This window comes from Natrix helvetica, assembly GCF_964273705.1.
Source record: "Natrix helvetica genome assembly, chromosome: 14".
In the NCBI taxonomy this organism is placed as follows: Eukaryota; Metazoa; Chordata; class Lepidosauria; order Squamata; family Natricidae; genus Natrix; species Natrix helvetica.
This window is the reverse complement of record NC_138564.1, coordinates 8,314,627-8,342,624: the sequence shown is the minus strand read 5'-3', so window position 1 is coordinate 8,342,624 and position 27,998 is coordinate 8,314,627. Positions and strand designations below refer to the sequence as shown.

General features: G+C 44.9%; 1 protein-coding gene across 1 annotated transcript; it reads left to right on the top strand.

Moving 5' to 3' along the window:
- On the top strand, positions 1-16,305 carry PPM1F (protein phosphatase, Mg2+/Mn2+ dependent 1F). The gene is made up of 7 exons (XM_081966654.1): positions 1-365; positions 5,835-5,959; positions 6,956-7,155; positions 8,055-8,243; positions 11,125-11,268; positions 12,945-13,038; positions 14,958-16,305. Exons 1-7 carry the CDS (start codon positions 202-204, stop codon positions 15,323-15,325), a joined length of 1,284 nt encoding a protein of 427 aa, XP_081822780.1. The 5' UTR covers positions 1-201; the 3' UTR covers positions 15,326-16,305.
- The last annotated feature ends 11,693 nt before the right edge of the window (positions 16,306-27,998 follow it).

Sequence of the window (27,998 nt, the reverse complement as noted above, 5' to 3'; positions counted from 1 at the left end):
GGGGGGGGGGTTCCTCGCCCATCGGAGCTGCAAGGCGGGGGGGAGCTGCCCTCCCCTTCCCCTTTTTCCCCCTCCTCCCCCTTTCCCCATTGGAGGGGCGGGGGGGGGGGGCGCAGGAAGGAAGCCCCGGGTAGGCGGCCCGTTTGCCCCCGCCGGGCGCCGCCTCCCAAGCCGGCCTCTCTCTCCCTCTCTCTGTCGGCCATGGCTCGGCCGGAGCTCCCTTGGCTGGTCGCCTTCCTGCGCGATTTCCCGGGCCCCGTGGGCCCCGCCGAGCCGCCGCCTTGGAGCGCTTCCACCGCTTGGCTCCGGCCGGACGAAGCGGCGGCCGAATGGGCCGAAGGGGCTCGCGGGTTCCTGGGGAGGAGGTGAGCCGGGCACGCGTGGGGGGTGGGGGTGGGGTTGGGGGAACGGACAAGGGCTGCCCGGCCCCGGATCCCCTTTGCAAGGAAGCGCGTGGAAAGCCACGCGTGGCGCGCCTTTCCCTCCTCCACGCGGGCCTTGCAAGTCCACGAGGGCGGGTGCAATTTTTTGGGGGGGAGGGGGTTGCATGGCACGTGTTTCTCTCCTCCACGCGGGCGTTGCAAGGCACGCGAGGGCGGGTGCAATTTTGGTTTGGTTTTCCTTTGCAGGGAGGTGGGGGTGGCAGGGTGCGTGGGCCCTTCTTTTTGCAAAACGGGCCCGGGATCGTTTTCTTGCCGGTGGCTTTCACCAAGTGGGGGGGAAGTGGGGGAGGCTTGGCGTGGGGACACGCGTGAGAAAAGGCTGGTCCGGATTCCTTTGCAAGGAAGCGCGTGGAAGGCCACGCGTGGGCGTGTGAGGGAGGCATGGCACGTTTCCCTCCTCCACGTGGGCGTTGCAAGGCATTCGAGGGTGGGTGCAATTTGGGGAGGGGGTTGTTTTGCACGGGCATGCGTGGCAGGGTGCGTGGGCCCTTCTTTTTGCAAAAAGGGTCAGGAGATATTTTCCTTCAGGTAAGGGGACAGCCGCTTTTGCAAGGGTGGGATGGGGTGAGGGAGGCTTGGCGGGAGTGGATGGATTGGCTTTGGAGGTCAGGCCAGGTGGGCTCCCAACTGGCCGGGGAATCAGCCCTTGGGTTGGTTACGTAGGGGGTGGTAGAAGAGGGTCTTGGTAGCTCAGGGTTGAATTGTGGGGTCTTTGGTGTTCTCCGAGCTTGGTGGTTTTCTGGCAGACGTTTCGTGACCCAACTAGGGAACATCATCAGGACTAAAGGGAGTGGGGAGTGCCGAGAGGAGGAGAAAGGAGGGGTAGTGTGGGGAAGAGGACTGAAGGGTCCTTGGTGTTCTCTGACCTTGGTTGCTTCCTTGCAGATGTTTTATGACCCTAGTAGGTAACATCGTCAGTGGAGGAAGGAAGTGGGGTGTGTTGATAGAAGGGGGGAGGAGAAGGAAGAGGATTGTGGGGTCCTTGGTGCTCTTTGAGCTTTGTTGCTTGCTTCCAGACCTTCCATGACCCAACTAGGGAACATCATCAGTGTGAAAAGGGAGTGGGGTGTCCAGGGTGGAGAGAGGAGGAGGATTATGGGGTTTTGAGTGCTCTCTGAGCTTACTTTCCTTGTAGGTGACCTCATCAGTGCTAGAAAGGAGTGGGGTTTGTGGAGAGGAGGAGGAGGAAGAGGAGGAGGATTATGGGGTCCTGAGTGCTCTCTCCGCTTTTTTTTTTCTTTGCAGACATCTCATTACCCAACTAGGTAACATCATCAGTGCTAGCTTTGCGTTGAATACCTCACCTGCTTCCTCAGTTCAAACCTTTCCAGAATCTTCGATGTCCCCCTTAGGCGCTTCATGCAATAAGGAGGGAAAAAGTCACCTAACCCAGATTCATTCCAGCCAGGCAGTTCATTTTTACTTAGAGTTAGTTGGTGGTTAAGTGAGTCACATCTCATTTTATGACCTGTTGGGGTTGTTGTGATCTACCTCTCATCTTTCCCCTCCCTGCCTCTCTGTGGTCTGTTTTCCCTTGATCAAAATGATGGGAGTTTGTTATGAATGGTTGTTACACTTTGGGCCTTCGTTTACAAGACTACTTAACCCTTTGAAGATCTTCTTTTGTTTGAACTGTTGTTGTTAGTGGCGAAGTCATGTCTGACCCATCGCGACCCCATGGACAACATTCCTCCAGGCCTTCCTGTCCTCTACCTTCCTCTGGAGTCCATTGAAGCTCATGCCGACTGCTTCAGTGACTCCATCCAGCCACCTCCTTCTCTGCCGTCCCCTTCTTCTTCTTTTGCCCTCCATCGTTCCCAGCCATGAGGCTCTTCTCCAGGGAGTCCTTCTTCCTTCTCATCAGGTGGCCAAAGTCTTTGAGTTTCCTCTTCAGGATCTGGCCTTCTAAAGAGCAGTCAGGGTTGATCTCCTCTAGGACTGACCGGTTGGATGGCCTTGCAGTCCTAGGGACTCAATGCAGGAGTCTTCTCCAGCACCAGAGTTCAAAGGCCTTCAAGTTTTTGAACTGACCTTCCCTTTCATGAAAGGAAGTGTGGAGGTAAACAGGACAATGGTTAGATAAATATTTCTAAGCCGGAGCCTTGAGGTCTGTGAAATAGCTTTTTAGTTTTATCGCAGAAGTTCTCCAAAGTCTAATCTGGGAGGTTGATAAATCCAGGGTCATTGCTGGCTTTAATTCACTTGTGGACATTTAGTGAAAATTCCTCTGGGTTACTTAATGTTGCACGTTGGATGCTGACTCTGAGCTTACAGTACTACTACTACTACTACTACTACTACTACTAATAATAATAATAATAATAATAATAATAATAATAGTGATGTCCAATAATACCATGTCCAAGAATTTTATAAGATGCATCCACAAATTTCAGCTTCCTGCAATAACACCAGCGGAACTGCAAAACATTGCGCTACTTGGAACATCGTATATTTTAAGAAGGTCCTTGGTTGATCCCTAGGACGCTGGCAGCAACCCGTATCAAACATTAGCACGAGTCACTGGTATTTGCGATGTGTTTTTGAATGTTCAGTTGGCTGAGTTTCATGTTTAATGAATGAAGTATAATAATAATAACACACCAGACATCACACTGGTTGAGAAAAATAAGGTTACAATCATAGCCATCGCAATATCAGGTGATAACAGGGTCGAGGAGAAGGAACATGAAAAAATCGCGAAATACCAGGACCTAAAAATTGAAATTCAACGATTATGGCACAGACCAGCAGTGTGGTAATCGGCACACTGGGTGCTATTCCAAAAGCACTGGAATTACATTTAAAACAATTAAAACTTGACAAAATCACCATCAGTCAAATGCAAAAAGCTGCACTGCTTGGATCCGCACGTATATTACGAAAATAATATTCCCATAATCACCTTTGTTGCTCTCCTCGGCACTCTTTCGAGAGTGGCTGTCCATTCTTCTAGTCAGAGATCTCCACCAGAATAGAACAGAATAAGTTGGAAGGGACCCTGGAGGTCATCTATTCCAACCCCCCCCCAGCCCAAGCAGGAGACCCTACACCATTTCTGACCAATGCCAGTCCAATCTGTTCTTGAAGGCTTCCAGGGATGAAGCTCCCACAACATCCGAAGGCAATTACGTGAATGTATGTTTACAATGGTATGTAAGAGAATGAAAAAAAAAATTGGCAAAAGAAAAGAATTGTCATGAAATGAACCGCTGTAACTTGAGAGCTACCTATAATTCTGTGCATTCCTCGATCGAATTCGGTGGAGCCTGTCCGAAATGATGGACGACACAGCATATTTCTGATCTCACGTCACCGTGATTTTGGCAAGGTTTAGCCTTTGAAACGCCAAAGATTTTGAGCAAGTCAAAACGTGCGTGGAATTTTCTTGTCCTCTTCGAATGGGGAAATAAATCCTACCTTGCAAAAACGTAGCCAGGGGCGATGGTTATATTTCTCCGGTCGGGTGGAATTCAGTTTCATTTTGTAAAAAAAATGTAGTCCTCTACTTACAGCCGTTTGTTTAGTGACCGTTCAAACTTACAACGGCAATGAAAAAAGTGATTTATTACCTTTCCCCACACACACACACATTTATGAAGGTTGCAGCATTTCTCCTCCCCCCCCCCCCCCCCAGTGATCAAGGGAGGATTTATAGTCACAGGTCTTATCTGACTTGGAGAGCTGCCAGGCCGATCTCTGCAGAACTTGGCAAGGAGTTTCGGAGAGTCACGAACCAATGAAGCGAACTGATTGTCTCCTGCAAACTCCACTCCCCTTTTGCTCCTCTTTTATTCCCTATGGGAGGGGCCATTCACCGTCCACCTGTGGCCTTACTCCCAAGTCGACCCCTGTTCTTTAGCTGTTCCCTTCGTCTGGCAGCTCTGCGCATGCGCACACTGGGAACAGGCTCCAGCTGTTCTTCTGCCTCACTGACGTCTGACTGAAGGCAGCTGATAACTGGCATATGGCTCTGGTCCTATCTCTGCCTCCGACACAGAGAGCCTTCCCCAGACTCCAGGACTGGCCCATCTTCCTCCCAGACCTCCTCACTGTCCGAATCTGCTGCCAGCTCCGTTGGCCGCCCGCAACATCCCCAGGACAAAAGAAGCAGAGAATATCCTTGCACAGGATATTCCTATATCCGGTAGGAAATTTTGAAAGGGAAAAGGAAGCGATGGTTTCCAGTTACGGGGCAGAATAGGATTTTTTTTTAAAAAAATATTTATTTTAGAGAAAGGGAGAAGAATAACAGGAAATTCCAAGAATTAGTTTGGCGCTGAAAATAACCCCCCTCGCCCTGCAGAGGAAAGGGGGGGAAACCATTCGAAGCTGGGATTGGTAGGAAAGTTAGAAACTGACTGGGTTGTTTGAAGCTTTTCTAGAAGAAGTTGTTGCGACTTGTAATCGAGTTGATGTGGAGTTTGTGGGAACGAAAAGGTCTCCCATAAATAGCAGCCACAACCTTCAGCTTTGCGCTCGGTGTATATAAACCCTACTCCTTACCAGCACTGATGATGTTACCTAGTTTGGCAATGAAATGTCTGCAAGAAAACAACCAGGGAGCATCTCCTCTTCCTCCCTTGATGATGTTCCTTAGTTGGGTCATGAAGTGTCTGCAAGTAAACAGCCAAACAGATTTCTCCTACCCTTTCTCCTCCTCTCCGCAAACCTCACTCCATTCTAACGCTCTGATGATGTTACCTAGTTGGGTCATGAAAAATCTGCAAAGAAACTAGCATCAAAGACCCATAGTCCTCCACCTCCTCTTCTTTCTCCTCCTCCTCTCACGTCCAACACTGAAGATGTTACCTAGTTAAGGGCCATTTTTTGCTCGCTTTTGCCCCCAGCCCCCAGGAGCCCTTTGCAGGCCTCTCAAACTCTCTGCATGCCCCATTTTTTCACAAAAAAACAAGGCATCCAGGGAGGTCTGCAGAGTGCAAAATTTACAATCTTGGTGCATCTTATACTCCCAAAACTACAGTAATCAGTGGAACAGCTTGCCTTCAGAAATGGTGGGTTTTTAAGAAGAGACTGGACAGTCACTTATCTGAAAGGATATAAGGTTCTCCTGCTTGAGCAGGGGGCTGGACTAGAAGACCTCCAAGGACCCTTGGGTCATGGAACATCTGTAAAGAAACTACCAAGCTCAGAGGGCACCAAAGACCTCACAGCCTTCCTCCTCCTCTCCTGCCCCTTCTAACACTGATGATGTTACCTAGTTGGGTGATAAAACTTCTGCAAACAAGCGACTAACCTCAGAGAGCGCCAAGCACCCCTCCTTTCATCCTAGGGACACAAATGTTCTCCTTTATTGGAAACTCTTGTTTTGCTTTTTTTTCTCTACATGCCTCTTTCACTCACCCCATCTTTTTCTCCTCTTAAAATTAGGGGTGCACCTCCTCTTCTTGCAGCCTCCTTAATTCACGCCACAGTCAGCGGGATTCTGCAAAGTGACCTCGGCGATTTTAAAAAGCAGAACCTCGACCAGGATGAAGCTGGCGAGAGCGGAGCCCGTAAGTATTTGGCCTCCAGTTAGAATAAGAATAGAATAGAGCTGGAAGGGACCTCGGAGGTCTTCTAGTCCAGCCCCCTGCTCAATGCAGGTGCTCTGTCGGACCATTCAGAAGCGGATAATTGGTGTAAACTTTCCCCTTCTAGATGGTTTTTTTCTTCTCCTCAACTTTGGAAGGCATAACCGTGTTTCTGAACCTGTGCAAAGTTTTGAATCCCAGAATTTTTCCTTCCTTTTTACAGTGGCACAGAAAAAAAAGTGATATCCTTTTTCACACTTACAACAGTTGCAGCAAGTGATTTACATTCTTGACAACTGACTCACATTTACGACGGTTGCAGAGTCCAGTGTTCCTCTTTTTGCGACCTTCTGGAGACCCAGATTCACTCAGGCACCTTGTTGCTCATTTAACAACTGCAAGCGGTTCACTTAACAGTGGTGAAAGAAAAGTCGTAAAAGGGGGGTGGGAATTCACTTAAGGCATGTCTCGCTTAGCAACAGACATTTTTGGTGCAATTGTGGTCGTACGTCGAGGGCCTGTAAAGTCCAGGTTGAAGATAACCAGGTCTTTTGGTGAAAGTTTCAAAATATTAAGGTAAAGGTTCCCCTCGCACATACGTGCTAGTCGTTCCTGACTCTAGGGGGCGGTGCTCATCTCCGTTTCAAAGCCGAAGAGCCAGCGCTGTCCGAAGACGTCTCCGTGGTCATGTGGCCGGCATGACTCAACGCTGAAGGTGCACGGAACGCTGTTCCCTTCCCACCAAAGGTGGTTCCTGTCTTCCTACTTGCATTTTCTACGTGCTTTCGAACTGCTAGGTTGGCAGAAGCTGGGACAAGTCACGGGAGCTCACTCCATTACGCAGCGCTAGGGATTCGAACCGCCGAACTGCCCACCTTTCTGATCGACAAGCTCAGCGTCTTAGCCACTGAGCCACCGTGTCCCTTCAAAATACTTATTTCACTGAATTCTTTTTTCTTTTTTAAAATTCACCCACAGTGTTGGAAGCTGTTCCTTTGCAACGCCATTTCTTTAACAAACTCCTGGAGGTTTGCGGCAAATGGCAGAAAGAGCTTCCCGCCCTGAAGCCGTCCAAGCGCAGCCTTCAGATTTCGATCCACGCAACCCGTAACACTCGACGGAAGATGGAGGATAGACACGTCTCCCTGCCGGAATTTAACCAACTGTTTGGCCTGGAGGTGAGTTTCTAGAAGAAGCTGGAGAGGACACTTCGGTAGAAAAAATGGTCTCCATGATCACGCTAATTTTGGATCTGCAGCCTCAGCTTCTCGATGCTTTCTCGGCTTGGTTGTTTTCTTGCAGGCGTTTCATTATCCAACTAGGTAACATCATCAGTACACTGATGATAGTTTGGTTATTAAATCTCTACATGGAAAGCTCAGAGAGCATCAAGGATCCCACAGTCCGTCTGTCCTTCCTTCTTTCCTTCCTTCCTTCCTCTCATTCTCATCTCCTTCCTTTCTTCGTTCCTTCCTTTATTTCTTTCTTCCTCTCATTCTCCCTCCTTCCTTTCTTCCTTCCTTCCTTTTTTTCTTCCTCATTCTCATCTCCCTCCTTTCTACCTTCCTTCCTCTCATTCTCATCCCTCCCTTGCTTTTTTTCTTTCTATCATTCTCATCCCCTTCCTTCCTTCCTTCCTTCCTTCCTCTTCTCCTTTCCACAAACTTCACTCCCTTCTAGCACTGATGATGTTACCTAGTTGGGTAATGAAACATCTGCAAGAAAGCAAGCTCAGAGAGCAGCAGGGACCACACAATCATAATTCCTCCTCCTCCTCCTCCTCCTCTTCTCCATAAGCCCCACTCTCTTCTAGCACTGATGATGTTACCTAGTTGTGTAATGAAATATCTTCAAGAAAACAACCAAGCACAGAGAGCGCCAAGGATTCCGCAGTTCATCTGAATGAACTGGGCTTTGTTGTTGGAAACTGTGTGTGTGTGTGTGTGAGAGAGAGAGACAGACAGACAGACAGACAGACTTCATTTCTCTCCAAAAGAGACTTAACTTCTTTTAAGCTTGGGTCAACACACACGTTTTATGTTTTTCTTCTGTCTTTGCTTATCCTTGCCCCCGAAAGGATGGCGTAGATCGGGCCTACTTTGCCGTCTACGATGGTCACGGAGGGATCGAGGCAGCTAATTACGCTGCTGCCCATTTGCATGCCAACTTGGCGCATCACAAGAAGCTTCTGGAAAGCCCAGGGGAAGCGCTGAGAGATTCCTTCCAGAAGACGGACGAGATGTTTCTCTCGAGAGCCAGGAGAGAGGTGAGGGGGGTAGAAGGCTTGAAAGGACCAAATGCCGATAGATCGTTGACCAAAAAGGACATGTAGAAATTAGGGGGGGGGGTGAATTTGGAGAAAGGTGTTCTGTTGACAATTGCCACCTTAGGAATGAAACCCAGCTGGGGGACTTTGGACCGAGCACCAGGAGACTGGGAGTTCTAGTCACGCCTCAGACATGAAAACCAGCTGGGTGACTTTGGGCCAAGCACCAGGAGACTGGGAGTTCTAGTGCCACCTTAGGCATGAAACCCAGCTGGGGGACTTTGGGTGAAGCACCAGGAGCCTGGGAGTTGTGAGAAAAATAGGAAATAATAAGCAACTTCTCTTGCTTAACCACAGAAATCCTGGCCTCCATTTTCGTAAGCTGAGGACTAACTGTAGGGGATTACACTACAGTTAACCGTTGTTAGCCTCCGTGTTGCGTCTGCCATTGGAAAGAAAAAAGATCAGAGGGTTTCCTGTAAAAGTTTCCATTTATTAATGGCTTTGCAGCGTGCTTTGTAAAGCGTTTTATATACCGACATAACAGCCGTTGTGGTTTTGTGTGTGCAGAGAATACTGCACGGTTTCTTTGCCGCAGTTTAGCGATCAGAGATCTGTGGTTATTCAACTGGAAACAGAACTCACCCCCGGGTAACAAAGATCTCTTTGTTATCTTGTTTTCTTTCTTTTTTAAAAAAAATCATTCCACTTGGTTTTTGTTCCAGTCCCCACGTGGTTTGCACAGTTTTTAAAACCGGAAACTTAGAAGGGGAATCGTCAGACACGAAATGGGCCTTGTGCAGAGGCTGAAGTCGAACCTCCAGGAATAAAACGTGTTTTTTCTTAAAAATTATGTACGCCTTTGTTATAAAAATTGAAGAAAGAGAGGGGAGGAAAGAGGTACTTGCATGCATTTGTGAGTGGCACTTCTCATTTAATAATCACTGATGAGACGACATACCTGGATGGTGCACAAACTCTGGTGTCTATTCAGTGTCACTTACATCTTTTAAGAGAATATATACAGTCGTGGTCAAAATTGTGGAAACCTTTTTGGGAAAAGTGTAAGGTATTTTTGAGGTGTGATGGCTAATAGCACCCCTTTTGTTTGGAGTGGTACCGTAAAATTATAGATCAATGGAAAGATAAGATAATCAAGAATGTAATGCAATAGCTTTTTTTTTAATAAAACATTTTTATTTTTAATTTTCAAAACAAAACACAACACATCCTTCTTTACATACTGTAGAAAGTGTATCAGATGGTTACAAAAAGGCTTACGTGCATCTCTTCCACAGTCAGCAAACATAATTCATATTAACTCAAGTATTTTAACTCGGATATTTATATATGTTACCATCATCATACCTCCATTTTCATTTGACTGTAATTGTTTAAACGTCCTTCATCATAAAATATACCAAGGTTTAATACATAACCACATACTGGCATTTCATTTACTATTTCTAAAATCCTCCAATAACACTGAACCCTTATGGCCTATTCTAGCTAAACATCCATAATATTTAATAACAAAGTTTTCTAATCCTCCTTTCCAAATCACTATTTACAATTTACATCCAGTTTCCTTATGTTGTACCCATACTTCTATATACATTATTATCATTATCCCTCCTTTATTTAACTATATCCTGCATCATAACATTTTTCCCCTAATAATCAAGACTTAACTGTATCTAACTTAGTTCTTTTTTATTAACCTTTATATATAATCCAAAAGGATTTCTAATCTTCCTTTCATGGGTACCATTCAGTATTCGTATCCAATTATTACTTATCATAGCACTACACATTGTATATATTATTATCATTATCAATTATTTATTTAACTATTATCTATTGTCACTAAATTTCACTAAGTTTAGCTAGTTTTAAGTTATACTCTTCCATCTATCAACCTGTATCTTTCCAGTAACAAAACAGTCTCATATCTTCTGCCATTTGTGGTGTCAGTCTTGTTGCATTGCATTCCTGATTAAATTATTTTTCCATTGATATATAATTTTATGTTACTATTTTTTTAAAAAGTATTATTAGCCATTAAACCTCAAAAATACACTTTTCTCAAAACTTTTAATTAGGTGACAACCACGGGAGACTTCAGACTTGGTTTTCACCAGATATGTGCCAATAGGATAATTCCAAATAAAAGTAATCTTCGAGGAATCTAGCTACATGCCTCGGAGTCTTGCTTGCTGTGGATTTATTACTTGGAACCCCAACGCCACGTGGATCCCACAACAGTGTGAAAAATGGCCTTAACTCCCTTTTTTCAATGCCGTCGTAAATTGAACGGTCACTAAACAGTCTAAATATATAAAAATGGCTATGTCTGTGTGTGTTCCAGCATAACTCTGGAACGGCTTTGATCAATTTCAACCAAACGTGGTACACAGATGACTTACTTACTTAATAAATACCGTGGGGGTAAGACACCCCTAACACCACTTGGGTGTGTGTGTGTTCTGTTAAGATACAGCTTGTTGTGCCTTAAAATGGCTTCTACCGTTACTGCCACAAAATGGCTTCTACTGTAAAGCGCAGTGCAGTTGCCGTGGTAACAGCTTCATAGTACTCCACAAGGGGGGGGGGTCTCTTTGGTAAGGTTGAAAATCCAATATTTGAAATTACATTTGGTCCGGACATTTACTTTCTATAAATAAATACCCGGGCAATGCCAGGTTATCAACTAGTTTGTTATAAATTGAGGATTACCTGTATCCTTTCGCAGAACATTCCTAGAAGATCTGTCTCTGCCATGTGGTTAATCCACAGGTGTGACCTTTTTCCTCATGTGTTATATTTCAGCCTTGGGGGTGAGCAAATAAACTTTTCCTGCTTTTTCAAAACATCTCTGCAGAAGCTTCGGAGCGGCACCACAGGGGTATCTTGTTTCCTGGTCGACAACAAACTACACATCGCGTGGCTCGGGGACTCTCAAGTGATGCTAGTCCAGCAGGGACAAGTTGTAACTCTGATGGAACCTCACAAACCAGAACGAGAGGTATCTTGCCTTATGTAGTTCTTCACAATTTGTACACTATGTTTATTTGGGCTCACCTTGGTATAAAAAACAGTATTTGACCTACTTGGAAGATTCCCCCGTTGTCCAAAAAACGTAATTTCTTTTTGCGTATCCTTGATTTGTTTTTTTGAATTGAAGAATAACAGAAAGGGATCTTGGAGGTCTTCTAGTCCAACCCCTTGCTCCATCAGAAGACCACCACCCCCACATACCAAATCTTGACAAATCTCTTCTTGAAATCCTCCCCACAACCTCTGGTGGCAAGCTGTTCCACTGGTTGATTGTTCTCCCTGCCAGGAAATTTTAGTTCTAGGTTGCTCCTCTCCTTGATTAGTTTCCATCCATTGTTTCTTGTCTTCCCTTCTGGTGCTTTGGAGAATAAATTTGACCCCCTCTTCTTTGTGGCAGCCGCACTCCACACAACTTGTTGAATCAACTGAACATTAAGGCTACAATGTTAAAGGGATGCCCCTCAAGAAATCTTTCTGTGAACGTGATTATAGAGACAATGAAATATTTGGGTCCTTCCTTTTTGTTATAACACTTTATTGACTTCAAAAAAGATAAAAAATACAACTTAAAAAAAGAACAAAGAATACCAATAACTAGAAACAAGACAGGGGAAAATTGATAACACTGGGTAAAAGAAATGTATGTGATCGATACACAATTTATGTTAAACGTACAACGTCGACTCCGCTTGAATTCCCTTTCTGGCTAGATGGGTCTACAAATTGTTGTAAATTTTCCCATCTGTTCTTAACTAAAATACTATTTTCAATCACAATCTCTTCACAAATATCCCAAACATTAATTCCATCAATTCAATTAAACCAATCTCTTTTCACTGTAAAAAGACCTGTTAATTGATCAACCAAAAAGTTAAACTAATCTTCAAAAACTCTCTGTGAAAACTTCATTGTTGTATTTAAAATATCTGGGTTATTCCCGAAGACAGAATTTAGATCTTGGGGTTTGGCCTTTGTATATGGACAGAAACTGAGGCTTAGTCAAGAAATCTATCTATATATATAAAAACAGTTGTGTGTATATATGTACAGTATGTTCCAGCATAACTCTGGAATGCCTCAAGCAATTTTAACCAAACCTGGTACACAGACAGCTTACTCTCTAGAGAAAAATACTTGGGGGTAAGATACCCCTAAAACCCTCGGGGTGTGGGTTCTGTTAAGATACAGCCTGTTGTGCCTTAAAATGACTTCTACTGTACTACCATAAAATGGCTACTACTATTGCCATGGTAATGGCTTCACAGTACTCCACAAGGGGGCTCCCTCTGGTAAGGGGAAAAATCCAAAATTAGAAATTACGTTTGATCTGAACATTTTCCCCCTTATAAATAAATACCCGGGAAACGCTGGATTATCAGCTAATTAGAGTTAAAATGAACCGCAATCTGTGTGTGAGCTTGGGAGTAATTCCCGTAAGAAAAAGTAAAGCACGTATTTTGAAAAAGGCTTTCAGGGGAGATCTTGTTTTTTCCCGAACCATATGAGAAGTTTTCAAGAGCCTGAATGAAAATGAAAAGGGACGTGATATTTCTTCCATCACATTTTCCAAATTCCTCCTCTCTCGGTTGCATTGTTGCACAACCAAAGGCTCAGGTGTGTGAGTGTGTTTCCTTGCCGTTACAGGACGAACGACAACGCGTAGAAGATTTGGGAGGCTGCATAACATACATGGACTGTTGGCGTGTAAACGGCACCTTGGCTGTTTCCAGAGCAATTGGTAAGCGTGTTTTCTAAAGCTAGTTGGACAATATGTACAGGTGGTCCTCAACTTAGGACCACAATTGAGCCCAATCAGTCAATGAACTACCTATAGTTGCTGAAAATTAGCCCAAATGATAATAGCCAGCTGATCAGGGCGCAGAGAGATAGATGGTAACTTTTTGTTTTCGATCGAGCAGGATTGATTCAGATTGTTAGACAAATAGAAACTACCCCTCCAAAAAATTGTTTCTGTGAGAAAAACCATGACAGCAAAATGAAGGGTTTTTGGGCAAGACATTGATAAAGAATGAGATTATTAAGAAACGAAACAGCCAGACATATTCCAATTTCTAAAGGCTAAATTCTTTGTGTGTCCAATCACATTGGGCCAAATAAAGCTAAGCTGTCCTATCCTATCTTATCCTATTATTATTTCTGTCATTCTCCTCTCCCCTGCCATATTTTCTATTCTATTCTATTTTCTATTCTATTCCATTCCATTCCATATTTTTATTCTATTCTATTCTATTATCCTATCATATCCTATTCTCTATTCCATTCCATACCATTTTCTCTATTCTATTTTCTATTCTATTCTATTTTCTATTCCATTCCATTCCATATTTTTATTCTGTTCTATTCTATTATCCTATCCTATCCTATTATTATTATTATTATTATTATTATTATTATTATTATTATTATTATTATTATTATTATTATTATTTCTGTCAGTCTCCTTTTTTCTATTCTATTATCCTATCCTATCCTATTCTGTATTCCATTCCATTTTCTCCATTTTATTCTATTTTCTATTCCATTCCACATTTTCTATTCTATTCTATTCTATTCTATTATCCTATCCTATTATTATTATTTCTGTCAGTCTCCTTTCCCCTCCCTTCCCCTCCCATATTTTCTTTTCTATTCTATTATCCTATCCTATCCTATTCTCTATTCCATTCCGTTTTCTCTATTCTCTTTTCTATTCCATTCCATATTTTCTATTCTATTGTATCCTATCCTATCCTATTATTATTATTATTTCTGTCAGTCTCCTTTCCCCTCCCCTCCCATATTTTCTTTTCTATTCTATTATCCTATCCTATCCTCCATTCCATTCCATTTTCTCTGTTCTATTCTATTTTCTATTCCATTCCATATTTTCTGTTCTATTCTATTCTATTATCCTATCCTATTACTATTATTTCTGTCATTCTCCTTTCCCCTCCTCTCCCATATTTTCTATTCTATTCTGCATCCCATCCTACCCCATTTCCAACGGTACCTGTTTTTAATATTCACAGAAACATTGGCATCTCAGAAAACCTTGGCCTATTGGCCGCCATCGAGGCGCTCACATTAAAATCTGCTCCGTACAGTGCATTGCCATAGAAACTCAAACCTGACAGCGCACATTGAGGAATGGAGCTTCGAGCTGTTCACTCCCAAAGCATCTGCACCAATATTTTTAATATTTTCAATAAGCGCCCAGAAGCACAAATTAGTATTCAAGGCTAATGCTCAGATTATTAGGTAATGCAAATGCAGGTAGTCCTCAATCTATATATATATATATATATAAAAGTCAAATACCACTCACTCATCACGAAATCTCCAGAACCGTAAAGCCTACAAACTTGAAATTTGGCATATATGTTCCTCTTGGCTTCTAGGTGCTCGCTAAGAAAAGATTTTTTGAAATGACCATCAGATCATTAGTATTACTTATACAGTAATTAACACGCTCTGATGCTAAGGAGTTCTACTCCCCCTCCACACCTGAAAAGAACTCTGTTCCAACTGCCAGTTGCCTCATGTTCCGTTACCTCAGTTCAAACTGGCAGATGTTCCACTCCTTCACTCAGGAGCAATCTGGGGCACCTTACAGTACTAAACGTTGATACCTCTCTTCCTCCTTTTGGTTTTTAACAGGGGATCTTCTGCAAAAACCTTACATTTCCGGCTGTGCGGATGGCGCGTCGTTTGAGCTGATGGGGACGGAAGATTACGTCCTCCTCGCCTGCGACGGCTTCTTCGATGCCATCCAGCCAGTCGAGGTGGTGGACCACGTCTTGGAACACTTAACGCAAAACCACGGAGACGGCCTTCGGACCGCGGAGAAGCTGGTGGCCGCAGCGAAAGAGAGCGGTTCTACCGACAACATCACCGTCCTGGTCCTCTTTCTACGCGAGCCCAAAGACATCGTGGCCGACTGTCTCAGAGACCCCAAAACCAGCCTTGGGGAAGAGGGCGCACCGGGCGCCTTCTTCAGCTTCTTCAGCTCTGGAGCGAGCAACTGAAAGACCACCCACCTTAAAAGCAGCATCTGCCAAAGCCCATTGTCCAGATGTCAACAAGTTCTTAAGATCGGCTCTTCTACGTCGGACAACGAAATATGGCGCCTGGAATGGATTTGACATTGAAAAAGAAAATCCATCCAGCTGTTCCTTAGCTCAGGGCCACGCAAGGGGTGGTGTAACATCAAACTCTACAGCTGGAGAAAGGTTAGGACGGAAGCTCCAACTTTTTCATCAGAAAGAGAAAGGGCGGACTTCTTGCCAACTTGCTTTTCCACGGAGAAAGGATGGGGTTTGAGCAGAGAAGGTGTTGGTCGGTCAGGCTGACGTGATAATATAGCTCAAGCATATCATTTTAAAAAAAAACGAGTTTAGATGGGCTGATGGTTGAAGGCCTTGCTTTTTGAGAAGTTCCAATGCATCTTGGCATCTTCTGCTTGGTTTCCTGCCTCAGCAGGGGGTTGGACTTGAAGACCTCCAAGGTCCCTTCCTACTCTTGTTATTCCGTTGTCTCGGACGAGACCCAAAAGTATGTTTTAATCGAGTGTCATTGGAAGCCGCTTAAATCCCCTTGGGCTGGAAGTGGGCTGCATTGGGGGGGGGGGGGTGTCTTTTGGAAAGGATCCCACTGAATAAGCTATGGCTTATTTTGCGCAAAGAAATTCAGTATTAAGTTCAGAATTGGGGCGCCTTGTTCTGCGTCTTGTGTTCGTGCTTTTGTATACCAAAGAAAACTAGCCAAGAATGTCAGCTACGAGATTTAAGAAAACGAAGTAGATAAGGAAGCGATAAGAATCTACTGCTCCTCTTCACTGTCCTCAATTATTTAATATGTCAAACCTGCGTCAAGTTCATTATATGGTCATACAGTATTCTTAAGCTAAGCTGAGTTAAACTAAATTGCAGATAAATTGCCAATCATGGTTTTTTTTTTTGTGTATGTAATTGTCCTCTGTGTCATTTTTAAAAATTTAACTGTTTTATTATTTCTCCGTTCTTTTTTTTTTTTTAAAAAAAGAAATTCTCCCAGAGGGTTTATTTTAATCAGATTTTTAGATGTGCACGTTTATTTTATCACTGGCATTTTGACATGGGCAGCTGTCATTCACCTGCTGACGGAGACGTAGAATACAGGTAGCTCTCCACTTAAATGAACACAATGGAGTCCAAAAATTCCTGTTGCTAAGCGAGACGTTTGTGAGATGAGCTCTGCCCCATTTTACGAAACTTTCTTACCGCAGTCATTAAGTCAGGGGTGTCCAAACTTGGGAACTTTAAGACTTGTGGACTTCAACTCCCAGAATTCCCCAGCCAGCATGGCTGGGGAATTCTGGGAGTTGAAGTCCACAAGTCTTAAAGTTCCCAAGTTTGGACACCCCTGACTTAAGTGAACTGCTGCAGTTGAGTTAGGGACACGGTTGTTAAGGTTGCTTGTCGGAAGGTCGCAAAAGGGGATCACACAATCCCCGGACATTGCAACCGTCATAAATATGAGTCAGTTGCCAAGCATCTTGAATTTTGATCAAACGATCTTGGAGATCCTCGAGGCCTTTTTATAAAGGTATTTCCTTTTAGGGTTTATAAAACACTAAAGTGTTTTATAAACGCTTTCCCCTGTTAAATGATGACTGGAAATCTATTCAAAACACAAGAAGGCTTTGGATTAAGTGAAACAACCTGGTGTTTCTTTTAATCGGGCGCTGTTACGAGAAAGCACATTTTTTGAGGCTTAAAGTCGAAAACGGTGCTAGATGGATTTAAACTTGAATCTGACGATAAAGGGAAAAAAAACCTTGGTTAGGAAGAACAACAGGAAAAGCAACTAGGATAGAATCTTTCAAAATCTGTTCTTCTTCTCTGCTTTATCATTTCCTTTTTCCTTATTACCGTGCTGTGAAGTTGCAAGGAAAACTAGCTAGAATTGGGGTTCCCCCCCCCCTACAGCATCAAGCTCATATGTCATCTGAACCAGGGTTAAACCTCAACTCAGGGGGTGAAATGTTTAAAAATGCTACCGGTTCGCCCGAAATGCTAGTAAAAAAAATGCTTTAAAAAAGTTTTTAAAAAGTTCCTGATTGTTGCACAGCTGATCGTGGGAACTATTTTTTAAAGCATTTTTTTTTACTGCTGGTTCGGACGTTTGGGCAGTAAAAATACACTTTAAAAAGTTTTTAAAAGTTCCTGTGGCACAGCTGATCGTCAGAACTTAAAAAAAAACTTTTTAAAGCATTTTTTTAATAACCTGTTTGGGCGAATAGGCAGTAAAACATTGCTGGAAAAAAGTCCCCACGATCAGCTGTGCTGTGCGATTTATATTCGCTAGAAAGCAGGAAAGGCTGCTTCCTAGGGAATGTAAATCGCACAGCACAGCTCTTCTACCTCCCTCGTTGTTCTACTTATCTTTGCAGACTCAGAAAAGGCTTCTTAGCGCCTGCGGTGCGCCTGCCTGTGATGTGCGCACGAAACGAACTGGTAGCAGACTTCAGAGCACTTCACTCCTGCCTCACCTCGTCTCTTAGCCCATGTAAGTTGCAATTCCAGGTTCCTTTGCTAATGCAGGTAAACCTCTACTTACCACCCCCAAAAGAGTCGCAATTTCCACTGCTCAACAAGGCCGTTGTTAAGTGAGCTTGGCCCCCTTTGACGACCTGCCTCGATCGCCGCTGTTAAGCGAGCCTCTGCAGTTGTGAACTTAGGAACACGGTTTGTTCAACGCATCGGGCTTGCCCCATCGATTTTGCTTGTCCGAAGGTTGCCAAAAGGGATCACGTGAAACCCCCTCCTGGGACGCGGCAGCCGTCATAAGTACGAGTCAGCTTGCCAAGCGTCTGAATTTTGATCCCGCGACCTAGGGGGATGTTGCAATTGTCATAAATATGTGTCAGTTTGTCAAGCATCCGAATTTTGATCCTGTGACTTTGGGGCAGGGGTGAAATCCAGCAGGTTCTGACAGGTTTTGAGTAGTTTGGAGAACCGTTAGTGGAAAATTTGACTAGTTCAGAGAACCAGCAAATGCCACCTCTGGCTGGTCCCACAGTGGGGAGGGAATGGGGATTTTGCAGTATCCTTCCCCTGGAGTGGGAAGGGAATGGAGATTTTGCAGTATCCTTCCCCTGGAGTGGGGTGGGAATGGGGATTTGCAGTATCCTTCCCCTGGAGTGGGGAGGGAATGGAGATTTTGCAGTATCCTTCCCCTGGAGTGGGGAGGGAATGGAGATTTTGCAGTATCCTTCCCCTGGAGTGGGGTGGGAATGGGGATTTGCAGTATCCTTCTCCTGGAGTGGGGAGGGAATGGAGATTTTGCAGTATCCTTCCCCTGGAGTGGGGAGGGAATGGAGATTTTGCAGTATCCTTCCCCTGGAGTGGGGAGGGAATGGGGATTTTGCAGTATCCTTCTCCTGGAGTGGGGAGGGAATGGAGATGTTGCAGTATCCTTCCCCTGAAGTGGGGTGAGAATGGGGATTTTGCAATATCCTTCCCCTGCCATGCCCACCAAGCCACGCTCACAGAACCAGTAGTAAAAAAAATTGAATTTCACCACTGCCTTGGGGGATGTTGCAACAGCCTTAAGTGAGAAAAATAAGTCATTTTCTTCAGTAGCTTTGTCATTTTTGGTAACTAAACGAATGGCGGTATGTAGAGAACTAACTTTAGAGCAAATTGCTTAGCAGTGGCGCGAAATGGTCTCTTTTAAGACGGGGATGAAGATAATCTGTACGTCTGATCGGTTGACTTTTAGACTTGGAGATTCTCTCCTTACCTGTTTCCCCTACGGTGGAGGGGGGGGGGAATTAGCCGTGCCCTTTCTTGGACCTTCAGGAAACTACAGAATGGGCCAGGAGTCTCATAAACGAGAAGAAAAGGCTGTAGAGACGTTTCCCCCTGCTTGCTAATCTGGTTGGCACGCAGCATTATGCAGAAAGAGAACTGTGCAATGCAAGCGCCGTTTTTAGAAACAATGGGAGGAGGTGGTAATTTTAAGTGAATCCACCCTGTGACAGTGTTAATGGAGGGTGAGGGAGTAATGAGAAAGCGTTTAGGAATTATTAGGGCCTGGAGGAAGGAAGGGAAAGCTACAGATGCCTGCTTTTTTTTTTTTTTTTAAAAAAGAGAGGCATAGCTTTGGATAATGGCTAGCAGAAACACACAAGAGAAAGATTAACAGAGTTGGAAGGGACCTTGTAGGTCATCTAGTCCAACCATCTAGTCGGGACAAGGAGTTTGCTACTGGTGTAAGCGACACGTTCTCCGGGTTGCTGGGACTTGACAGAATGAATGACTTGATTGTTTTAAGCAGAACTGGCAGCTCGGATGGTTAATTACGGCATCAGGTTTAATAACTGACACTTAATAGAGCTCAAAAAGTAAGGCTGCGTGTTCTGTCTTCTCCTTTTAAAATGTGCTGCCAAGCGATTGGAATCTTTATTATAAATGTCAGGGTTCCAAAAGTAAATCGGAATCCAAGGCAAAGGCATTGCTCAGAGTTCCAGTTTATTAAGAGAGCCAACATGGAAAGCTTCCCGGTTTTCCCCACCTGTCATTCAGATCCATCATGGCAGCGCCCCGTTACTGGGCATCCACTCACCTGCTGCCCTCACCTGGTTGTGTCCTTGCCGCTCACCAGCCATCCCATGTGGTGAATGGGACAGTCAGTGAGTCAAGGAAGGAGGGAGGGAAGGAAGGAAGGAAAAGAAAGAGGGAAGGGAGAGGAGGAGAGAGAAAGGAGAGATAACAGAGGAAGGAGGGAGGGAAAGGATGAACAGATGGACGGACTGACCATTGGGACCTCTGCTCTGGGTTTGGTTGCTTTCTTGCAGATGTTTCATTACTTAGGTAACATCATCAGTGTTAGAAGAGGATGGGGTTTGTAGAGAGGAGGAGGTCTTGGTGCTTGCTCTCTGAGCTTGGTTGTATGCAGACATTTCACTACCCAACTAGGTAACAGCATCAGTGCTAGAAGGGAGTTGGGTTTGCTCTCTTTATATACAACTAGCTGAGAACCCGGCATAGCCTGGGTATGTATGTATCCCAATCCTGCATTACAAGGAGCTCCCTTGTGGAGTACCGCAAAGCCGTTACCATGGCAACTCCACTGTGCTGTACAGTAGAAGCCATTTTAAGGCCCAGCAGGCTGTATCTTAACAGAACCTGAATCCAAACTGCGCACAATTGCTGTCAAAAGTACTGTGACTTGACACATTGCCCAGGGAATTTATTTATAAGGGGAAAATGTCCAGATCAAATATAATTTCTAATGTTGGATTTTCCCCCTTACCAGAGGGAGCCCCCTTGCGGAGTACTGTGAAGCCGTTACCATGACAACTCCACTGCACTGCACAGTAGAACTATTTTACGGCAGTACAGTAGAAGCCCTTTTAAGGCACAATAGGCTGTATCTTAACAGAACCCACACCCTGAGGGGTGTTAGGGGTGTCTTACCCCCCACAGTATTTGTCTCCAGAGAGTAAGTCATCTATGTACCAGGTTTGATTGAAATTGCTTGAAGCGTTATGCTGGAAGGTGCACACACAGCCAGTTTTATATGGATAAAGAGAATTGACAGGGTAAACTAATTGCATATAAACAGAGAACAAACCCCACTGCCTACCAGCACTGATGATGCTACCTAATATGGGTAATGGGCGTCTGCAGGAAAGCAGCCAAGCTCCGAGACCACAAAAGGACCCCCTCCGAAACCTCTACTCTGGGAAACAGAAGTGAAATCTGGCTGAAAGCGGAGAAGGAACAGGCGGAGATGGCTGTTGGAGAAGTTGGGGTGTGTGTGTTGTGTAGATAATTCTGGAGCTGGCAGTCCTTCTATGGCAAACAGTGTGTAGGCGGACGTATCGTAGGATACACACAGTAGATGTCTCCGTTTAGTAGGTAACATTTTGTCCTCCTCGATCGCAGCTATTTGAACATTCAGATTGGGGCTTGGGATTTATTTTTTATTTTTTAACTACCTGCAGTTCATCACGAATTGCCTTTGTAGGAGAATGTATCACTCCCGTGGTTTCATTCCTCGGAGCCCGGTTCCTCCTAGAGAACTCTTTAACATTGAAGGTATAGGGTTTCCTGCCTAGGCAGGGGGTTGGACTAGAAGACCTCCAAGGTCCCTTCCAACTCTACTATTGTATTGTAAGTCTTTGGTGTTCTGATCGAGGCTTCCCAAGAGCAAGAACGACAAAAACCCCTTTTATTAATTGACCAAATCCTGATCATTCACATCCAGCAAAGTCTTTCCAGGGAGGATTTGCAGTCACAGACCTTCTCTGCCTTGGAGAGCTGCCAGGCCGATCTCTGCAGAACTTGGGAAGGAGTCTCGGAGAGTTAAGAACCAATTAAGCGAACTAATTGTCTCTCCTGCAAACTCCACTCCCCTTTCGCTCCTTTTATTTCTTCTGGAAGGGGCCATTCATCATCCACCTGTGGCCTTACTCCCAAGTCGACCCCTGTTCTTTAGCTGTTCCCTTCGTCTTGCAGCTCTGCGCATGCGCACACTAGGAACAGGCTCCAGCTGTTCTTCTGCCCCACTGATGTCTGACACCGAAGGCAGCTGAGAACTCATCTTTTTGCATCCATTGATATATGTTACATAATTATAATATTTAGGAAATGTATATTAACTTCCTGCTTTTGAAATACTATATAAGCTAGCCTGGCAGGGCTCAGCACCTACAATTCTGCCCCCTGAGTGACGGATAACCCTGCCACATGGGCAGGACAAGACGCAATGGGTGGAAACTAACCAAGGAGAGAAGCAACTTGGAACCAAGGAGAAGTTTCCTGACAGTTAGAACAATTCATCAATGGAACAACTTGCCTCCTGAAGTTGTGGATGTCGCCCCAAGACAGTCCTTTGTCTGGAATGGTATAGGGTTTCCTGCTTGAGCAGGGGGTTGGACTAGAAGACCTCCAAGGTCCCTTCCAACTCTTATTCCATTATTCTATGAATGGTGAACTGGGGCATTGAAGGGAAGCAAATATGTCTTAACGCATTAAGGAAGGGCTGTTTTGCCATATGCCTTTTCCCCCCCAAATGCCTGTCTTTTCAACGCTAAGGACTAGAAACTTGGTGGTGTTTTTTTTTTTAAAATGAAGTATGACAGACTAGATTCTCAGGTGATACATACATTGTTCATTTCACAGTATGTTTCCATAACTGCAAGAAGACCAAGGCAAGCCCTATCTTTACGGCTGCCAAGAAAAACGACACAGATCCGTCTTCTGTCGGAAGTCCCAGAAAACTACCCTCAACCTGGAGTCTTGGACTTCAGATCCATGTGGTCCTCGACTTACGAAATTTTGAGCCCTGCATTTCTGTTGTTAAGCGAGACCTCTGTTAAGTGAGCTTTGCCCCATTTGACCCCCCTTCCTTGCCACGGCTGTTAAGGGAATCCTTTAACATCTGCGGATAAGTCAGCAACACGGTTGTTAAGCGGAACGGGCTTTCTCATTGACTCTTGCTTGTCAGAAGGTCGCCAAAAGGGAGACGGCGGCCGTCGTAAATATGAACCGGCTGCCCAAGCATCTGAATTTCGATCACATGACCATGGAGATGGCCGTAAGTGCGAAAAACAGTCATCAGTCCCCTTTTTGCAGCCTCGTCGTCACCTTCGTCCCTAAACGAACCGTTGTAAGTCGAGGACGGCGTGTACAAGGGTGCCCAGAGTCTTGTTTATGATGGTCGATAATGTTTTCTGCCTGGGAGTCAAACCAGAGACCATCCAGGAGCTGTGATTAATCCCTATCTTTGCATCAAGCCATTTATATCCAGCTTTTTTGGCATATATTATATAACTCCAGAAGTACAGGCAGTCATGTTCTATTTCTGTAACCACGTCTACTGATTTCTTTTTTTATTTTTTTTTAAAAAAAGCACTTCTCGGTATTAACCACTTCCAGCATTGAAAAAGAAAGAAAGGAAGGAAGGAAGAAAGAAGGAAGGAAGGAAGAGAAAGAAAAAGAAGGAAGAAAGAAAGAAAGAGAAAGAGAGAAAGAAAGAAAAAGAAGGAAGGAGGAAAGAAAGAAAAGGTATAGCTTTATGGTGGCCCCCGTATGGAAAACCTGACTCTTGTGTTGTTCCATCGATGATCATCGTGGGGGGGGGAAAACCACCATAAGTGACCAAGATGCCTTTTCTTTTCACCGAGGACACTCTCTGGCTGACTGGGCCATTTTAACATTGAAAACAAAGCCTCTTAATTATTGTAGAGGGGGTCCTCGTGTTAACGGTCTGGAATACAGTGGGGGGGGGGGGGGCTGTTTAGAGATGGCGAACTCTGGGATTTTCAGCCAGCTAATTTGAAGAGGGGTTTTTTTTTTCCCCTCCCCACTTTGCAGGAAGATAGTATCGGTACATTAACCGTAGCTTGGTTTTGAATCATTGCTTTATAAAGCTGCTATGTGGCCTTTCCTTTTCCTTCCCTTCTCTTTTTCCTTTCCTTCTCTCCTTCCTTTCTTCCTTCCCTTCTTTTTTTCCTTTCCTTCCCTTCTCTCCTCCCTTCCCTTCTCTTCCCTTCTCTCCTTCCCTCCCTTCTTCCTTCCCTTCTCTTCTTCCTTCCCTTCCCCTTTTCCTTTCCTTTCTTTCTCTTTCCTTTCCTTCTCTTCCCTTCTCTCCTTCCTTTCCTTCTCTCCTTCCTTCCCTTCCTTTCTCTTTTTCCTTTCCTTTCCTTCTCTTTCCTTCTCTTCTCTCCTTCCTTCCCTTCCCTTCCCTTCTCTTCTTCCTTCCCTTCTCTTCCCTTCCCTTCTTCCTTCTCTTCTTCCTTCCCTTCTTCCTTCCCTTCCCTTCTCTTCTTCCTTCTCTTCCTTTCCCTTTTCTTCCTTCCCTTATCTTTTCCTTCCCTTCTTCCATCCCTTCTTGCTTCCCCTTTCTTTTAATCCCCTCCTCTTCTCTCTACCCCTCCCCTCCTCCCTCCCTCCCTTTCTTCCTTCTTCTCCCTTCCTCTCTCTTCCTTTCTGTCCTCCTCTCATTCTGTCTCTCTCTCTCTCTGTCGTGCATCTCATATGCATCCTGCAATATTTGAATATCTGAAATTGAGTGAAGTGGCTTGAAAAGCTGTCACTTCATATTTTCTTCTCAGAATTTGCAGGGAGCCTCGCATCCCTAAGTGGGGGGAGACCTCCCTATGCCTGCTTGTTCCTAAGTATTAATAAAGAACCTAAATTTCATTTGAAGCTTTTGTTGTTTGAGAAGCTGCACAATTTAATGCCCGTTTTTCTCTCTCTCCCCAAGACCGCTGCAAAGATTTAAAGCTAACACCATGCCCGCTCGTGTGTGTTTTTCTGTGTGTTGAGTTTCCCCCTCCTCCGGTTGTCACTTCAGCAAGCCTGCCTTCTTGACAAATTGTCAAAACACTTCACCCCGACAAAAGAAACAACAACAAGCGAACGACAACAACTGCGTTTAATATCCTGGGTTTGTTTGCATGCAGCTGGATTCCTCGGGCAGTTAGATTCGGTTCCATCGTCTTACAGTACCACAAAACACACACACACACACGCACACCCTTGCATTTAAGTCTGAAGAAAATTCTGGAAAGGCCCTTCTCTGGCTGTTTGCAACACAATTTATGTGTCGTAACTGTGTTCTTGGCTCAAAAGGACAAGTGGTAATTTATTCTTCCATTACCTGATGCTGCTATGTTGCAAATAGCTCATATTGAAAGTGTGTGTGTGTGAGAGAGAGAAAGAGAAAGAAGAAGATGCAGAGAAGAGAGGGGAAGAGGTAGGAAGAGAAAAGAGGAAGAGATAGAAGAGAGAACTGAGAGAGAGGGGAAAACAGGAGAGGAAGAGAAAAGGATGAGAAGAGGAAGAGACAGGAGAGAGGCAGAGACAAGAAAGACAGGAAGAGAGGAGAGAAAGAAGAAAGGAAGGGAGACAAAGTGGAGAGAGAGTCAACAGCAACTAAAAACAAGATTATCTTCCTATTTTGCTTCTATCCTCTTCCTGGCACCTCAAAAAGGGAAAAAGACGACATCAATTTCCCCCTCGCCCAGCACTTACTAACCCACTGAGTTTATTTATTTATTATGGAATGTATTTGCCCCCCCCCCTCCTATTTCTAATCCACCGCCTCTGGGCAGTTTACAACATAAAGTGGATAGAAATGAATGGATAACTTTGTATTTCCCACGAAGCCTTAACCCCGAGGAATTTTGAGTGTCGACTCTTCCCAAAAACCTACACATGGTTTTCCCCCCCTCCTCTTTGCCATGTAACATCGTGCCCGCAATTAGAGACAACACAATCACTTCCCAACTCCGACATCTCTTTTATTTTGCGTAGTAGTTCAGATCCTAGAGCAAGGGTCGGCAACCTTAAACACCAAGCCACAAAGGTCCTAATGGAAGCTCCCCCCCCCCCCCCCCGATTCAAGTCTGGAGCTGACCCGAATTCCAGTCCCCCAACTACCATAGAGTCTCTTCCTAGCGCGGCATCCTTTTTCCTCTACCTGTCCTAACCGAAAGCCCTATCAATTCTGGAGCTGACTAGCAACAGGGAGCTGCAGTAGAGGGATGGAAGAGCCACATGTGGCTCCAGAGCTGCAGGTTGACGACCTCTGTCTAGGGCCGTGATGGCGAACCTATGCCGCGTGTGCAACAGGTGGCATGCGGAGCCATATTAGCTGGCACGCAAGCTGTCCGCTCCAGTGTGCGTGCCGACTAGCTGATTTTCGGCCTTCCGGAGGGCCGGGAGAGGTCATTTTCACACTCCACAGGCTTCAAAAAAAGCCTCCGGAGGTTGGGGAGGGCGAAAAAGAAGCCCAACAGGCCAACAAGAAATTTGGCAATGATCCGTTTCCGGCTTCTGGAGGACCCCTGGAGGGTACGGGGAAGCCGCTGGAGCCTGGGGTGGGGTCGTTTGTAAATGTACGGAGGGGGTGTTGCACGCACATGCGCAGGTGGGCGGGGAGGGTTGAATTGGTGTGGGCACTCGAGCGCACACGATACGCGCACTGGGACAATTTTGGCACGCCGTAAGAAAAAGATTCACCATCACTGGCCTAGGGGAAGGATCACAAGATTATAGATCCCCAACCGTTGCGTTCATTCCCCAGTTATAGATCTCGGATCCATCTCTCCAATTGAGCAGATCCCCCGCTGAGAAATCTGCTGATCCCCCCCCCCCTGTCTTTGCCTTAGAAAGAGTCTTCATTTCTTTCCTAGCTTTGCGTGGAAACGTTCAGTCTGCTGTAATAGCCACGCAGAAGCAAAAATAAATATTCTTGGAAGTCTCGGGAGCCTCGCCATATAATGCGAGCTGAAGTGTATCAGCTGCAGCTCCCAAACATTTTTTGAATTATTCTTAAGGTTCGTTGTTGCAATGAAACATAGCAATGAATGTTTTGAATCCTTATTCCCACCTGGGATTGCTGAGTAATTCCCCCCACCCCCTTAACGGTAGTCCTCGACTTAACGACCACAATCGAGCACAGAATTTACATTGCTAAGTGAGAAACTTGTGAAGTGAATGTTTTGCCCCATTTTAAGGCTGTTCTTGCTCCCGTGGTTAAGTGAATCACTTCAGTAAGTTAGCATCCCCACTGGGATTCACTGTTCAGTGAATCTGACTTCCCCATTGTCAGAAGGTCGCAAAAGGAGATTACACGGCCCAGGGACACTGCAACCATCATAAATACGAGTCAGTTGCCAAGCGTCCAAATTTTCACCAACGGGGATGCTGCAGTGGTCGTAAGTGTGAAAAACTCGTAACCCGCTTTTGTAACTTGGAATGATCACTAAATAAACTTTTTTTCGTCCAGTATTTACTCAGGATTTATTTGCCGCAGAGTTCACTGTGACACCATTTTTAACAACTCTGCCCAGAAAGATTTTTTTCAGTTAAGTTAAAAAGATGCTGTTTTTAAGTTTCTTCCCGACTCGCAATAGGCTGTGAAATGGTCAAGAAAAACCAGGCGTTGAAAGCCTGTAATATGAAAATTTGGTGGTGGGTTTTGTAAAAAAAATAATAATCTTTTCGTGCAGACATTTCACCACCCAAGTAGGTAACCAGTGCTGACAGAGAATGGGGTTTGCTCTTTGCTAATCTATTTCTACTCTGAGCATCTTTTAGAACGGGGCTAGTTTTTAGGAAGGGTTGCAGTGGCTCAGTGGCTAAGATGCTGAGCTTGTTGATCAGAAAGTTCGACGGTTCGAATCCCAAACGGAGTGACCTCCCGTGACTTGTCCCAGCTTCTGCCAACCTAGCAGTTTGAAAGCAGGTAAAAAATGCAAGTAGAAAAATAGGAACCGCCTTTGGTGGGAAGGGAACAGCGTTCCGTGCGCCTTTGGCATTTAGCCATGCCCGCCACATGCCATGGAGATGTCTTTGGACAGTGCAGGCTCTTGCTTTGAAACGGAGGTGAACACCGCCCCCTAGAGTTGGGAACAACTAACACATATGTGCGAGGGGAACCTTTACCTTTAGTTTTTAAGATTCAGGTTTAAGCCAAGAAAAGATGCCAAAACCTCACACTTTCTTGTAAAAAACAAATCAGAAAACTTGCCATGGGGTCAGATCATCATCCAAGGGTGGAAGCATTTTAACCGCATCCCACATTAATTATGGCCCATGCGCCGGACTCCAATCACACCTGATGGGGTTTACACGTGCTTTAATAACACACAAAGTCATCCACCATCTGTTCTTCCCCCTCCTTGCTGAAAAACCGATT